Genomic DNA, 16,540 nt, shown 5'->3' with positions numbered 1-16,540 from the left:
CTTGGCATGCTGGGTGGAGAAAAGATTGGCTTGGGACTCAGAAAGTCTGGTTCCTGGTCTTGTCTCTGCCACTCAGAAAGGTATGATACTGGCATTAGCCTGAACTGTGTCGGCCCCAACTTCCCATTTATAACTTGGCAATATTGACCCCTGCTTGCCCAGGCAACCTCAGCATCAACTGGAAGATTACCTAAGGTGACATGCCTCCGAGTGCCTTGTGAACAGTGAGTGTAGGTCAAAGGGAGGAGGGCAGTGGGGTGACAGGGCATGAGCCCTGACCTTCTTCCTAGCCCCGTCATGACAACAAATGCTGCAATGTAGCACAGACCCCCAGTGGCAGCCGAGTTGTTTGAGCTCTAGGTCCCTTGGCTAAATGACCCTAGACTCCTACACTGCAAGTTTTCTTATGTCCGCTCGCTATAATTTGTCACGAGTTGTGTTCTAGATTCAATTCTGCTACTCACTCCCTGTGAGAACGTGGACAGTCATGGCTCCACTCGGAGTGGCTGTGAGATGAGGGGACTGGGCCTGCTGGCCCCTGCAGCTCCTTCTGGCCCTTGCCCTGCACGATTCGATCACCTTCACGTCAAACTATTTGCCCACTTTGATGACTCCAGATGGGGAGACGCGTGGCCAGCGACAGTTCTCTCGTCCCTGACCCTCAATGACTTTGAGGCATCAGGGAAATAGTAACCTTTACCACCTCCCCACCCCCACCAACTCGCACACAGACTCTCACACACTCACACACTCACACGTGCATTGTGGATTTGCTCCTCCCCCAATGCTCTTACTTCATTTTTGTTTGTTTTTTATGTTACTTGCATAAACACCAAGTTAACATATATACCCAGATATCTTTTTAAGTTCATTCACTCAAAATCTCTGACATTAATAGGTTAAAAATCTTACCTTCCAGAAAGCCTGGTCATCAAAATATTTAGCTTCATGAGGTGCTTTCCATATTTCGAGTTTTAAGATTAAACCTGTTTAAATTCATAATTAAATGTTAAATATTTGGAGGACAGCGTTTGTTATCTCAAAATTAATCAACATATCCTATGTCAACTATGGTATCAAAAGAAATCCTTTTTTCTTCCACAAGCAGGAGACAGACAAATGGAGGCGCTGTCCTTCCTGGACCAGCTTAATTAATTCTGTGGACATCTTTTAAAAGGAACTGGCAAGAGCAATTATCTCCAAAAGATCTGACACGCGTCCCAAGACGGAACAGAAGGGCACTGCCAGGCACCGCTCCCACTTAGAAGCTGATCCATTTAAAACACAAGAGCTACCATGGAGAGCGACTTGAATTAGGCGCCCCTTTAGATCCAGCGACAAGGGCTCCAATAAACTCCTGCCAACCTCAGCTCAAAATTCCACTTGTGTAGCTAGGAAAGTAGTTTATAACAACTTGTTTTTGTGCCTGTTCTTTTCTTCCATCCAGGCTCTGCCCAGAGAGCTTGGCCCTAAGCATCCCCCAGCTGTGCAAAGTCTGCGGAATTTCCCAGGATACATTGTGAGCACTTAACCTTTCACGTGAAGCAGGGAAATACTGCTGATAGATTTGTCTGTGTATTTTTAATGACGATTGGTCTCAATGTATTAAACAGTAAGGTGAACAAGAGTAGGCGTCTGCTTATTCATATTTCCCTTTTGTAGCGCCTGCCTTTGACCGATATCGGCACGTACAGTGCAGTCGGCACACCTCATTTAGCTAGCGTTACTCAGAAATGATCTGTCGCCTCCGTGAATTCTCCAGATAGCTGAGGCTTACTCATCACTGATGAAAATCCATCTAAAATATATTTTCTTGTCTGGTGAGACAACACTGAACACATTTAGACTGCTTTTTTTTTAATCAGAACCATTGCTAGGAACAACCATTCATGAGATGTGCTGCATAACACGGAGAGGCACCTAGATGTTGAGGTCGTTGGCCTCTTCCCCCAGCAGCCCAAGCTTTTCATGTTCTAAGAATTTCTATTCTTCTATTAGGCTGTCTGCTTTCACTTCGAACTTCTACCAGTGCACCTTACTCTAGAAAGCTATCCCACCTCAACTCTGCTATTTCTAATCTGCCTGAACTGGGAAACCCAATAACCATCCTTGATAGGATTGTTTCTTAAATAAGTATAGACAGGCTCCAAATAACGGGGTCTCTTAATGAGTAAAACGCTCAGCTTTTGGAAGTCAATTTAGTGCTATCTTGGCTGCTTGGGGAACTCTTTCCCCTTCCACTGTGCAAGTTCTTTTTTTTTTTTTTTTTTGGTGAGGAAGAATGGTCCTGAGCTAACATCTGTTGCTAATCTTCCTCTTTTTGCTTGAGGAAGATTGTCACTGAGCTAACATCTGTGCCAATCTTCCTCCACTTTGTATGTGGGATGCCACCACAGCATGGCTTGATGAGTGGTGTGTAGGTCCACACCCAGAATCTGAACCCACGAATCCTGGGCCACCAAAGCGGAGCATGTGAAATTAATTACTATGCCACCAGGCCGGCCCCTGCACGTTCTTGTTAATCAGCAGTTCCCTCGTGTCCAAAGCAACATGTAAAGACAAAAGCTCATTAGCCTGAACTCTTAAAGGAATAATATAGGTGTCTTTGCCTCTGTTCTCTTTTTTTGACTCCAGCAAAGCATAAGAAAAGCCCTCCCAGGTGCTTTACAAGGCAGTGCAAGTCAGTGTCACTTTGTCAGGAGCAGTGACAATAGCAAATGGTGTGAGCCCAGGTGCAGGACTGCCAGATAAAATCCAGGATGCTCAGTTAATTTTGAATTCAAACACTGGGCGCCTTGTATGTCACTTGCTCAATCAAGCAGCCTTACCCAGGGTGGGACGGCCAGCATGGGTGGACAGAATGTAAACCTGGGGAGGGAGCATTTTCCCATCTGTATTTCATTAATACTCAGACTGTCAAAAGCTGAGGCCCATCAGCACATTAAAGTGAATCTAGCTGATCTCACTCTCTAATGTGACCCAGTAACTCCAGAAAGTGCCTTCGTGCCTGTTTTAGAGCTGAAAGGAAGCCAAATGATTAGATCTTTTCATTTTACAGAGAAAAAGGCCCAGAGCGAGTAAAGTGATGTACCCAAGGTCACACAACTCTTTAGTGTCTGCTTATGTCGTTTTGTCTCTTATTTTGCACTCACTCCCCACTTAGGGACAGAAAATATGAGTGTCTAACCAATAAAAGCTGTTTGCTTGTAGAATAAAAATGAAAAATTCTGCACAGAATGGATATTTCACCTAGCATATAGAAGATGGCAAATGAGTAACTCTCCAAGATTCTTTGCTGTTCTGTCATATTGTAGGAGCAAAAACATACTTCAGTCCTCTGTTTAAAGGTCTCCAATGGCTTCCCATCTCTCAGAATTATCTGGCTCCTTGTTACCACTCTGTCCTCCACCCCTGCCACTCTTCCCCCTCACTCCGTCCACATCAGCTACACTGACTTCCATGCTGTTCCCCAAACTTTGCAAAGCATGCTCCTGCCTCAGGGCCTTTGCACTTGCTGTCCCTTTTCATGGAATGCTCTTCTCCCAAATAAACATGTGGTTTGTCTCCCTTCTTTTCTCCATTCAAGTTTCTGCTTAAAGGTCAACTTATTAGATAGGCCTTCCCTCCTAAAAGAGCACCCCAGCCTCACACAGTCTCTATCTTCCCCCACCTGATTTATTTCTCTTCATAGCACTTAGCACCATCTGACATAGTAAATATTGATTGATTGATTAATTGTCAAACCAACCTCCCCAGCTGGACTATCAGCTCCGTCAAGTCAAGGAATTCGTTTGTTCACCGCTGTGGCCCTGGTGCCTGAGACTAGTGCCCAGCTCATCCTAGATGTTGAATAAATACTTAACTGAACAGAGTAACAGTACCGGCGTCCCCAGGGAATAAAAGGTGAACCTTTTGGCATAAGAGTTTCCTTAACGTTCTGTACAAAACTGGGTGAACTCTCCAGCCCTGGGCTCAAGAGGCTGCAATGTCACCAGTCACCCCTACTTGTAACTTCAGGACAGCCTCTTCCTTCCCTGGCCCTCAGAGTCCGCGGCTGCAGCAGGTGGCCTCGGAGGGCCTGTCCATTCTGAAACGCTGTGACCCTGTGTTTGTTTCCTAATCCAGCTCCAGGCCCTGTGCTCCCTCTGGCTGGAGCTGAGGGGTCAGTTCAGATGGGCACAGACACATCCGACCACGGGGTAGGTGCACCCTGGACCTGGACCCTGCGCCCCGGGCAGCGGCAGAAGGGTGCTCTCACACTGACCTGTCAGGAGACCAGACAGCATGCCGATAGCCACGACCCAGGCCAGCATCCCCACGTAAATGAGCACCTGCTGGTCGGTCCTAGAAATGACAGGGCAGAGAGGGTCACCTTCAGGCGGCGTCAAAGAGGATGTTTATATCAGTAGTAATGCTGTCAGGAAGGGCCATCAGGAGAAGGAGTGTCTTCTCCCCGGGCGGTAAATTCCCGTCATGTTCCCACAAAGCCAGGCAGACATGCAGGAGGGGCGGGAGGTGGGGGTGAGGGCGGCATGTTCCCAGACCCTCTTGGGCTACTTTAATCCTCGGATCCTGTGGATAATGAACTAGACCAGGAGTCAGAAAACCCAAGTTCAAATCCCAGTGCTGTCACCAGCTACGTGACCCGGGGCAAGTCACGGAACATCTCAGAGCCCCAAGCTTCCTCATCGGGCCATTAGAGATGAAGGTTTTGTTTCTGTCAGGGCGAGGGGGGTACGGTGTGGCTATCAGACTCAACTCTCCTGCCCACCCCGCCGAACATACTTCTCTGCCCCCCACCTCAAGGCAACCCCAGGACCGCACTGTAAACAACTAAGGGGCCCTGGGAGGCCAGCCACATGACCTTGTACTAGGCAAAGTTTTCTTAAACAGGACACACAAGACCTAAACAGAAAGAGAACAATAAGAAATTGGACTATATTAAAATTAAGAACTTCTGTTCATCAAAAGACACCATTAAGAAAGTGAAAGACGACCCAGAAAGTGGGAGAAGATATTCACAATACGTGTATCTGACAAAGGATCTATATCCAGAATATATAAAGAATTCTTACAAATCAATAAGAAAAAGGCAGAACAACCCAATAGAAAAATGGGCAAAATAACATGAACTGACATTTCACAAGAGAAGATATTCAAATGTCCAAAAAGCATGTGAAAAGTACTCCACTTAATTAGTCACCAGGGAAATTAAAATTAAGATCAGTTTGATGCCTAAATGGATAAAATCAAAAAGAAGGAAAATATAGAGCATTAGCTACTATGGGGGATAAAGAGAATTCTTAGGCACTACTGGTGATTATATTGGCGCAAACCACCATGGAAGCTGGTGCCCACTAAAGCAGACTGTATGAATACGGTATGATCCGACAATTCCACTTGTAGGCATATACTCAACAGGAGTGCATTTGTGTGTCCAAAAGAAAGTGCTAGTATTTATAGCAGCAATGCTAGAATGTTCATAACAACTCTGCACTGGAAAGTACCCAAATTCTCATCAATAATGGATAAATTGTGCTGTATTCAAACAATGCAACACTTTTTTTTTTTTTTTTGATGAGGAAGATTGTTGCTGAGCTAACATCTGTGCCAATCTTCTTCTATTTTGTATGTGGGACGCCGCCACAGCATGGCTTGATGAGTGGTGTAGGTCCGCGCCCAGAATCCAAACCTGTGAACCCCAGGCCACAGAAGTGGAGCATGTGAACTTAACCACTATGCCACCAGGCTGGCCCCTGAAACACTTATTTTAACTGTGTTTTCTTAGGTTCGTGTTTGTCTACCTGGCACTCATTTATCACAGGGCCAAACTAAGGGCCAAAGCTGTTTACCTCTCTCTCTTGCAAGTCAGTTTTCGTGGAAGCACAAAACTCATCTTACAACTCCCACAACCACAAATTCTATCATATGAATTTTCACATTCTGACCAATAGAAGACGTCCCCACCTCGTTACGCCCCTCCACTACAGTCCTAAAGCATGGTCTCAGTTCCCCACTCTCTGCTGCGCGGTCCCTGCGTGTGCTAAGGTTTTGTGTGTGACCTTGTGTGGGTGCTGTGTCTCGCATTTCCAGGGGAACTGTGAGTAACGTTAACTCTCCTGTCGATGACACTGACCTCTCCGTGTCATCACTCAGTCACCTTTATAAACTAAACCTGAGCACAAGTCAACACTGCACCCCAATGGAAATGAACAATCGATAGAGAGAGTCAGCAAGATGGGTGAATGTCACAACCACAGTGTTGAGTAAAAGAAGCCAGACACCTAGGAGCACAGAATTCCCGTACGACTCCACACATAGAAAGGACAAAGGCAGGCAACAGTGGCGATGCTGTCGCAAGTCAGGTGAGTGGTCCCCTTGGGAGGGGACACGGAGGAGTTCTGGCTGCTGGTTACATGCGTGTCAGAAAATTCACCAAGTGGTACCCTTATGATATTTGCACTTTCCTGGATGTAGATTATACTACCAAAAAAGTTCTTATAAAGGCAATATTAAGTGGCAGAATAGAAGCTAAACCCAAATCTGCTGACCACCCACCCACGATTCACTCTGTCCTGAAGCAGTGTGAAAGCAGAAATGGCCACAGTAACAGTCCCATCCAGGGTGGGGCCCCCGTGCCAGGCCCTCGGCTGATGCTTTCCCATCTGATTTCACAAGATCCTCACAGCAGCCCTGTGAGCAAGCTGTTAGTGTCCCCTTTTCACAAATGGGCGGTCCAGGTTAGGAATGTGAACCAAGGGTTCCAGCGTCACATGGCTTGGAATGGGTGGCTCTTGGGATTCAACCCAGGCAGATGTGTCTGCCCGCAGAGGCTGGCCAGGTCTTTCCCAAGTTTCAGCACTTGAGGGGACCTTCACAAATTTACCCATATTGGCATTCCAGGGATACTATTTTTTTTTTAATATTTTTCTTTAAATAGACTTTTTTATATTTAAATAAATGTATTTAAAAGAAAACTTTGTGTCACTAGTGTAAATGGGAGCGAAATGGGAAGTCACAGTAAAAAGAGATACAATGAAAACAAAATGTTGCGGGGCCAGCCCCATAGTGCAGCGGTTAAGTTCACAGGTTCGGATCCCAGGTGTGGACATGGCACAGCTTGGTATGCCATGCTGTGGTAGGTGTCCCACATATAAAGTAGAGGAAGATGGGCACAGATGTTAGCTCAGGGCCAGGCTTCCTCAGCAAAAAAGAGGAGGACTGGCAGTAGTTAGCTCAGGGCTAATCTTCCTCAAAAAAAAAAAAGAAGAAGAAAAAGAAAACAGAATGTTGCTAAAATCTCTCGGCCTGAGGTTTCCTCTGCTGTCGTCCAAACCGGAAGCCAGCAGGGGTCAGAAGGGTGCAGAGACACTCAGCACCCAGTGGAGACTCTGTCCCTGACGCCATCAAAGGATTGAATGAGAACTGAAAAAGAGCATCTGCACTACATGAGTCAGTGTTCTTTAAGTGTGTCTTCGCACCACCTAAAATCCCACAATTTGTGAAAAATGCTCCATCCCGGCTCTGAGCACAGCATCTGACTCATTCACATTTGCTCACCTGCATAGGAAATTGGCAAATACCGTTTGGGGAATGAATGAAAAGTCAACTGGCTTGCCCAGTGACACCGAGCTAATAAAGGAGCCGATCCACACGCCACATGAAGTGTTCTGACTGCCAGCTCAGTCCTTTCTCGTCTTTCCACTACATATGATGCCTCTCCTATGGAAGCAGCAGCTTCCATCACCGTCATTAAGAAAGCGGCCATGGGTTCAATGTTGGCTCCATGCCAAGCACTGTCCTGAGCCCTTTAATTACTATACGTTGTTGCATCTTCACAGCAGCCCTGGGACATAGATCTTATTATCCCATTTACAGACAGGAAACTGAGACTTAAAGAGAGTCTGAATATCACACCTAAGGTCACACGACTGGTAAACGTGACCTTGGTCTGTCTGTTCTGAAGCCTGTCCCTTTACTTCCACTAGACCAAAGGCCTCCCGGAGAGAGATCATCTCTGTTACTACGTCCGTCCCTTTGCCAGGTTCCTGCAGAGGAGAGAGGGCTCTTTCCTGGTCCTCGGCTGTCTCATCCTGACGAGCATGGACTTGCAGAGGTTTGCTGGAGCCAGCTCACACGGGCTTGCAGACCGGTTGTTCTCCTCTCTTCCCAACTCCACGTTCAGTAATGTTGATTTGATGCTTGAAATCGGCCAGGGTGGGAGCATTTGCACCAGAGAAATCAGCAAATGCTCTAAGTCAGGACTTTGTTTTCCTGGAGAGCCAGTGGTTAAGCCTTTAGCAGCACATCATTGGCTGCCTGACTTTTTTTCCCTCCAGGCCAGTAGTTCTCAAACTCTAGCATGCATGAGAATCACCTAGAGAGCTTGTTAAAACACAGACCGCTGGGCCCACCCCCGGATTTCTAATTGAGTAGGTCTTGGGTAGGGTAGGATTTGCATTTCTAACAAGCTCCCAGGTGATGCTGATGCTGTTGAGAACCACTGCTCCAGGAGAGCCGCAGAATCACAGAATTTGGGAGCCAGCAGGGTCGGTGGTCCAGAAGTTACAGGGTGGCAGCCCATGAGCAGAATCTGGCCCACACAATGTTTCTAATGATTTTGAATCTTTTGCCAATGCTTGGGAGAGTACATGCACAACTCTCAATTTCTGGCTTCTCTTGAAAAGTCATTAGGTCTGGTGACACTGAGCCTGGGTCCCTGCACAGTAAGAGTTGCCTGGTGCTGGAGAGCAACTGCCCACGGTTTCTCAGCCTCCCTTCGCTGGTCTCATTTTCTCCCTTACCTGCCTGGCCCCTACAGCATCTGGGCTTGGGACCCTGCTGGAACAACCCTCATTTTACAGAGGGAGACTCAGGGGCCCAGAGAGAGGAAAAGAGTTGCTAAGAATCGAACCGCCATTAGAACAGTGGCAGACACAGCACTGGAGCCCATCACTGACATGCCTCACGTCACACAGACCGTAACCACCCCACCCCCGAGTGAGATCCTCTTCATCCCAAGCCCCTCAAGGAAGGATGTCTCACCCACCCATATATGATTCCTATAATTCAGGGCTATGGTCATCTCTCTTGTCGGAGCTCTAAAGGCTCCAGCCCACAATGATTTCTCTGAGATACCTCCCAACATGATGAGCTCCTCATCACCCACTGCAGGCGCTCACCACCCTTCCAACCAGGTTCCAGCCAAGTGACCTTGGGCAGACAACTCCCCCTTTCTTAGAGTAGGATAACAATAGGCCATTTGTGAGGGTTCCATGAGACGATGCATGTAGTGATTGTAGCCTGGCACTTAGAAGGCCGTCAATAAACAGTAGTGATTATCATCGGTGATATTATTATCACTATATTAGTTCATCTGGAAAAACCCATCCCTGTATTGTGCCCAAGTCACTCTTTCATCGTATGTGAGCCAGATGCAGAAGACATTCACACAACCCCCAAGAGGTGACACCCAGGGCTCTGGTGCATCAAACCAGTCACTGCTGATAACTGTCTGGAGGGCACAGGACCTGACTGGTCCAGAGGCCCACGTTCCCACCTCACAGCGAGACCTCGGCCAAGCCCCTTTCCTCTCTGGCCTCAGGGATGGACCGTGCTTAGCATCTTCCTACATGAACATATTAAATCCTCTTAACCACACAGCGCCTGGCCTCAAGTAGCTTCCAAGGACCCGATGCGGGGAGGTACTATCATTATCTTCACTTAGAATCAGGAGGCTGAGGCTCAGAGAGATTAGGTAGCGTGCCCAGCCGGTAAGAGGTCAAGACCAGTCTGACTCCATGGCACACTCTTTACCATGACCTAAACCACCAGGGGTTGAAAAACGGACTCAACCAGCGTGGGCCTGACTGATTTGCTCTGTCCGCAATTGGGGGACCTGGGGACTGCCTGCTTGTGTCCTGCCCCTAAGCTTCCCTTTTCTAAAAGAAGTGGCCTGGAGAGGTGATGACTCCATAACAGGTGGAGGCTGGGCAGAATTTCTGGATAAATCGGCCAACAAATATTCCCTGAGGCCTGCTGAGTACCTGACGCTCCAGCTAAGGGCTCTGGGCACATTTCTTCCTGAATTGGATGGAGGTGTTAAGGGGGTTAACCAAGTGACCCACATGGGATTCCTGGTCCAGTCGACCCGAAGCACCATCTGCACGATGTAGGCGACGCCTCCGAGCAGACCGGGCCAGCCGAAGGTATACTGCACGCCGCAGCTGTCGTGGATCCCCAGCTGGTGGTGTAAACACACCTGGGGACAAACACAGCAGTATAAGCAGATCTCCATGTGAGACCGATACTCCAGCCCCACACTTTTCACAGCTCCTTGGCATCCAGGGCCGCTAAGGGGATGGGCATTCGGCTCACCTAAAAAAGTGCTTCACACACCTGAATGTGCACTCTCGTCACCTGGGGAGCTTGTTAAAATGCAGAGTCAGATGTAGGGGTTCTGGGGCCTGCAATTCTGCATTTCTAACCAAGTCCCAGGCAATGCCAATGCTGCTGGTCCATTTGAATAGCAAGGGTCTAGCCCATTTGGGGCTGGATAATTCTGTGTCGTGAGAGGGGCTGCCTATGCATTGTAGGATGTGTAACAGCATCCTTGGCCTGTACCCTCTCGGTGCCAGTGGCACCCCTCCCCATTGTGTCAACCAAAAATGTCTCCAGATGTCCCTGGGGGGTGATTGAGACCCACTGGTCTAGCCTAAACTCAACTCATGCCATCTCAAAGACAACACGGCTGATTAGAAGAAAAGTCAGAAGAAAGGAATATGACCACATCTCCAGACTCCCGTTCAGTGCCGCTTCCGCCTGACCACTTCGCCTCCCAGCTGGCCTTGAGCCAACAGATGTGGCTACACAGGCAGATTCGATCAGGCTAGTTCCCCGCTTAGAATCCCCACTGTCTTCAGAACAAAAACCCAGACTCCTCAACTAGCCCAGGAGATATACCTGAGCACTTCCATCTTTCAAGGTTCTGGTCCCACCTCCTACCAAGTGAGTCCTCTTCTTCAGCCACAGAAATGTCTTTCGATTTCCTGGCTGGGCCATACGCTTTTTCTCACCATTGAACACACGCTTCCTTCTACCTGGGCTACATTTCCCAACTCTTTGCCTGGCTAATATTAGTTATCTGTCAACGCTCGGCTGGGACATCCTCTGCTCTGGGAAGCGTTTCCTGACCCACCTCAGGCTAGCTTACATGGGCTCCTATAGCTATTATCACACTGAGTTGTGTTTATTTGTCCATTTCTCTCACTACACTATAGCTTGGGAAGCAGGATGAGTGTTAAACCATATGTGGTGAATGAATGAATGAATCATCTTTGAAACATCCCCCCAGGATAGAGTCAAAGAAACGGAGGTGCAGAGAAATCGACGGAGGCTGAGCCTGATGACAACTCGTCATGCATTTTTTGCTGTGCCCTTCCTCCTTTCATCAGAGGGCCTCAAAGTCGGAGGAAACAAAAGACACTTGTTCCCATTCCAAAGATGAAAGGCACACTGCCCCATCTTTGGTCAAATCGAGCTGGTGGGCAGTTCTTCTTTATTTTAGGTTGAACCTGCCTCTCTGAATTCCACTGTTCATCCAAATTCAGCTTCTTGAGCCACCCAAAAGTCTACTCCTTTTTCCTCCATCAAGCCTTCAAACCCAGAAAGATTTGTTCTTCTGAAATATTTCTCTTAGAAGTGTGTTATAACAAATTGGCTATAATTCAGTATTATGGTGTTATCGGTACCTATTGAATGTTGAAGGAAGAAAAATCCATCCACTTAGAAGAATAATTAAATGATTAGAATTGGACATGATCTGGATTCTCAGCCAAGCCTCCTTTTTCTGGGGGCTGCCCTTCTCGCCCCCCTTCACATGGTTCATGGGCAGCAGCCATGTATGGACGACGTGCCCCACCTCCCACCACAGCCAAAGATAGGCACATTATCCACGTTAGACTAGTGAGCCCCTTCTCCAGAGAACTTGGAATTGGAGCCAAGAGATTCTACCTGGCTGCTTTCTTGAAGAGAGAGACTACGGTCCACCGGGAGGAGCAGGAGCAGGAAAAGAGGAAGTCTACAGGGTGAGGATAAAGCAGATGTTTGGGAAAAGCAAAGAAAGAAGAGCAGGGACTTCTTGGGCTCCCACAACACCCCCCGTGCCTGATGCCAGCCATTCCTGAGTTCCCAGCAGCATCACTGTCCTTGGGTTCCGTGACACCCCAGTAGCCTTATTCCAAGTTCCCCCTTATGCCTGAGCAAGCTTGAGTGGGTTCTGTTACCTGCTCCCCAGATCCTAACAAAGGCACCATCCAGCCTGGCTGGTCCCTCAGCCAACCTTTGAAGCCAATCTGAGGAGGTGCCAAAACCTGCCCCATGCAGCCATGACACCACACGATGGCCCACCATGGTCTCAGGGTCCTGCTGGTCTAAGCCAAAGCAGAGGGGATCCATTGCCCAGCTCCTTACCTGCGGGCATTTGGCTCCCCCAATGGAGATCAGTCCAGCTATAAGGCCCAGCACCATGGCAAGCCAAGGAGAAGGGATCAGGTGACACGAGGGACCCACAGCCACACCTCCTGCCAGCACTGCATTGTGGATATGAATCTGCAAAGAAATAGCTTGTGGGTGAATGGAAGAAGGCACAGAGAAGACAGCTTCTTGCCCAAAGTTACTCAGCAAGCTGGAGCAAAGCAATACTGTAATGTCCTGCCTGCCTCACTGATCCTGAAACTGTCTCCACCCCTCTGTTGAGACTACGTGACCTTTATCACTGGTCTTATCTCACCCCGCTTCTCAGCTCAGGAACCAGTCACCCTGACTGGGAGGCATTTAGGGAATCAGCTTGAAAGCGCAGCTTCACCCCAGCCACCTTCACACTCGTAAGTGATGTGTCCTTGGGCGCTTAACCACTCAGTGCTCCAACCTTCCCACCAGAAGAATGGGGTTTTGATAATACCCACTTAATACAGGTTACTGCAAGAATTAAATGAGTTAACACCTATGAAACCCGTAGCCCAGTGCCTGGCACAGAATATGAGTAAGTGCCCAATAAATGTAAGCCTTTATTATTTTTATTATTATTGGCTACCTGGGGCCTAGGCCACGCTGTATGACTGGCCCTTGTTCCTAGGTCCTGTCTCTGCTATGTCCTTCATTCCTCCAGAACTGAGCCTTTCAGCTACTTCGCCCTGCCCCTCTCAACTCTAACCGGGTCTTGGAGCTCTGGGCTCCAGGAGCAGCTTCTGGGCTTCCCTGACCTGATGACACCCCCTGCCTCCCTGGATGCCACACCTTGTCTGACCCTTGTCTCCCCATCACCATGGAACTCACCTGTGGGGACACCCACCTCCCCTTAATGCCTTTAACTTGTCATCCGTGGCCACCTTCTCTCTACTCCAGGCCTCACTGTCTAGACTTTTCCCACCACCTCTGGCTAGCTGAGCCTACGCCCTGGTCATCGTGGGGCCTTGTTTTGTCTTTAGCTCTACCCTCTCCCCCAACTTTCCCCCAAAACTCACACACGGTCCCCTAGCTACAGTGACAGCAGCATCTAATGTTCGCCGAGCATTCACTCCACACGGAGCACTTTACGTGCACTGCCTCTGAATCCTACTTTACACAGGAGGCTAGAGAGTTTAGGTGGCTTGACCAAGGTCACACGGCTGGCGTAACATACTTTTTTTACTTCTGACCATTCCATTCTTGAGTTTCTTGGGGGAAGGGGAGAGGCTGACTAATTCTATTCTAGTTTTTCTCTGCTGACGCTTGCTCATGGTAGCTGCTTTCATAACTAGCAGAAATGGGGCACAAACTTGGGTCTATTTGATGTCAATGGATGTCCATGGACTCAATCACTCCCGGCAGAGAGGATCTGATCGCTTCAGTCTCCCACATTCCAATGCCCATTGTGAGAACCCAGCGCTCTTCCTTATGCTCCATGACATTGCAGAGGGGGTTCCATCACCTCACATGCTCTTTCCCAACCCGTGGGGCTGGCCACCAGCGGGGAGGAAGCATGAATATGAGTGTCTGGCCTAGAAGACCCAAGTGCTGCCCCCTCCTCACCAGGTTGATCTTCCCTCCGGGGTTAGACAAGGCCGACACCGAGATGGCTGTCACCGCACTGACCGCAAGAGCATAGTGGGTGTTGAACAAGGCGTTCTTCCTTTCGTCTGTCACATCTAGCAGAGCAGAGTTGAAACTCGGCCAGAAGATCCACAAGCAGAGGGTGCCTGGGGACCAGAGAGGGTCGTTGGTGGGAACCAGCACTCCTGCTCCGAGCCTGAGCCTCTGGGGCCTTCAGACTGGAGCATCCCTGAGCTGGCAAGCCTCAGCTCTGTCACTTTCTAGCTTTGTGGCTCTGGGCCCATCAGGTCTCCTCTCTGAATTCTCAAGTTGGCAGGACCCAGCTGACATACTTTACAGATAGTTGAAATCACCACACCCCAGGCCTCCTGACCCCAGTCCATGATGGCCAAATACTCATTTAAAAAAGTTGACATGCCACTGTCATTTAGCCTATGGCCTGACATTCAGCCACGCTGACCAGCTCACCACCTGATTCCCTCCAAGCGTCTCCCAGCAGTCTGAGTTCAGCATTTTCACTGCAGCTTTTCAAAATACAACATTATTACCCTTCTGTTCCCATCCTGTTCCTTCCTCCACTCCTGGACCCGCCTTTCTTCACTCATCCAATCCCCTCCTTTAAGTTGAGGACAAAGGATTGGATAAACTTATTCAAACTCCAGTGTAACGAGCGTCTCCTCTCCTTTGGATATTAATGAAGAACTTCTCTAGAGGATAGTGCTTCACTCGAAGGGGTGGACTCACCCAACACTCCCTGAGGAATGAGCTCAGGAGGGGCTCCAGACACCCAGAACAGGTCGCTAAAGGAGAGAGATTTTCCCCCAGAGCTGTGGCTCACCCCAGGGATGAGACCACCCACCCCAGCTTATCCTTACCGAGCATGGCAAACAAACCGGGGCCTGTTGCCATCTGAACTTTCTCCTTCACTTCCTCCGGCAGAGGCTTTGAGAGGCACCAGTCCACCATCTGCCCAAAATAGGCTGCAAACACATGGATGTACATCAGGCTTATGTGGTCGTCCATCTGCAACAAAACCCAGCAGGACCAGTAAGTGGCGGCCCCTCTGCCCCCGGGCAGACCCCATGGAGAAAGTCCTGAGCTTTAGGCAGGAGGTGTGACAAAGTCACGAGACTGGTGTTCCGGGCTTATCCAGCCCAGCAGGTCCCCCTTTCATAGGAGCCGCATCTGTTTACTCCAGGGAGGTTGCTGGGTGGCCTTATGACTGGCTCTTAAATGCTTTTGGCCGAGCTCCACGTGGGTGGGGCAAAAGGCCACACGGACACACACCCTACTTTTGGGCAGAAACTCATGGAGTAATGAGTAATATAAACTTTATAACATGAAGCAGCCAGACTTCTTATAACACTGAACTAAAGTCTTTAGTAAATTCTGGATATATGCTAATTTTGCTTTACAGAAGCAGTTTCCGAGACTGCAAAGTAACTGCTGGAGCTAAAGCCGACCCTAACTTTGCTTTAGGAATAGCAAATTTAGAAACCCTTAATAACTGACTTAGTGGGCTATCGGTGAGTCATGTCAACTGTGCCTTCAAAAAATATCCCGAATTGGCAGAATTTTTCCCGCCACACCTCATTGACCCCACCTTGGTTTAGGCCACCATCACAGCTCCCCTGGATTATGGCAATAACCTTCCAACTGGTCTCCTCAGTTCCACCCTTGTCCCCTACTGACTATTCTCCACGCAGTGGCCAGAGTGACCCTGTTAAAATCGACGTCAGCTCATGGCACATCTCTGCTCACATCCAACGCTCTTGTCTCATTCAATGTCAAAGTCAGCCTTCTGGGGCCAGCCCGGTGGAGTAGCAGGTAAGTTCGCACACTCTACTTTGGCAGCCAGGGGTCTGCTGGTTCGGATCCCAGGTGCGGACCTACACACTGCTCATCAAGCCATGCTGTGACAGGCATCCCACATATAAAAAAATAGAGGAAGACAGGCACAGATGTTAGCTGAGCCAATCTTCCTCAAAAAAAAAAAAGTCAGCCTTCTTGCTATGACTTACAGGACCCTGTGTGATCTGCTCTTCCCCTAGCCTCCCCCTAACACACTGTCCTTGCTCTTCCTCAACTCCCCAGGCATGCTCCCACATCAGTCGCACTTGGCAATGGCTGTTCTGCTGCCTGGAATGCAGGGTGGAGGGAGTGGTCCACGTGGGTGCAGGCAATAAGGGAGTGCATTGCTTGTAGAGAATTTAAAACAATAATAAAAGCAACTAAAAGTCTGTCTGCTTTTTCCTATCACCATGTACCAACAGTCCTAAACAGTGATAAAATGCTGCTCCCGGAAGAGGCAGGCCACTCCCACCGCCTGCCCTTGGTCTGCCACTTTGCTCAGATACCCGTGTGGCTGGTGCACTCGCTACCTTTATGTCTTTTCTCAAAAAGTATTTACTCGGTGAAGCCTTCGCTGACCACTCTATCTAACATTTGC

General features: G+C 48.8%; 1 protein-coding gene across 11 annotated transcripts in view; it reads right to left on the bottom strand.

The window, feature by feature from the left end:
* RHCE (Rh blood group CcEe antigens) overlaps positions 1–16,540 on the bottom strand; it is a 46,706-nt gene that overhangs the window by 3,862 nt on the left and 26,304 nt on the right. For 6 of the 11 annotated variants that reach the window (XM_070260669.1, XM_070260672.1, XM_070260671.1 and 3 more), the window contains 6 exons: positions 14,967–15,114; positions 14,071–14,237; positions 12,472–12,609; positions 10,128–10,261; positions 4,265–4,344; positions 913–986 (listed from right to left, as the gene is read on the bottom strand). In XM_070260669.1, coding sequence (XP_070116770.1) covers positions 913–986; positions 4,265–4,344; positions 10,128–10,261; positions 12,472–12,609; positions 14,071–14,237; positions 14,967–15,114 — 741 coding nt within the window. Of the gene's footprint in view, positions 1–912; positions 987–4,264; positions 4,345–10,046; positions 10,262–12,471; positions 12,610–14,070; positions 14,238–14,966; positions 15,115–16,540 lie in introns of all 11 variants that reach the window. The other 5 variants (XM_023635475.2, XM_023635477.2, XM_023635472.2 and 2 more) reach the window with 1 other exon arrangement.

This window comes from Equus caballus, chromosome 2 (assembly GCF_041296265.1).
Source record: "Equus caballus isolate H_3958 breed thoroughbred chromosome 2, TB-T2T, whole genome shotgun sequence".
Taxonomy (NCBI): domain Eukaryota; kingdom Metazoa; phylum Chordata; class Mammalia; order Perissodactyla; family Equidae; genus Equus; species Equus caballus.
Note: the sequence above shows the minus strand (reverse complement) of the source record. Positions and strands in the feature narration are given on the sequence as shown.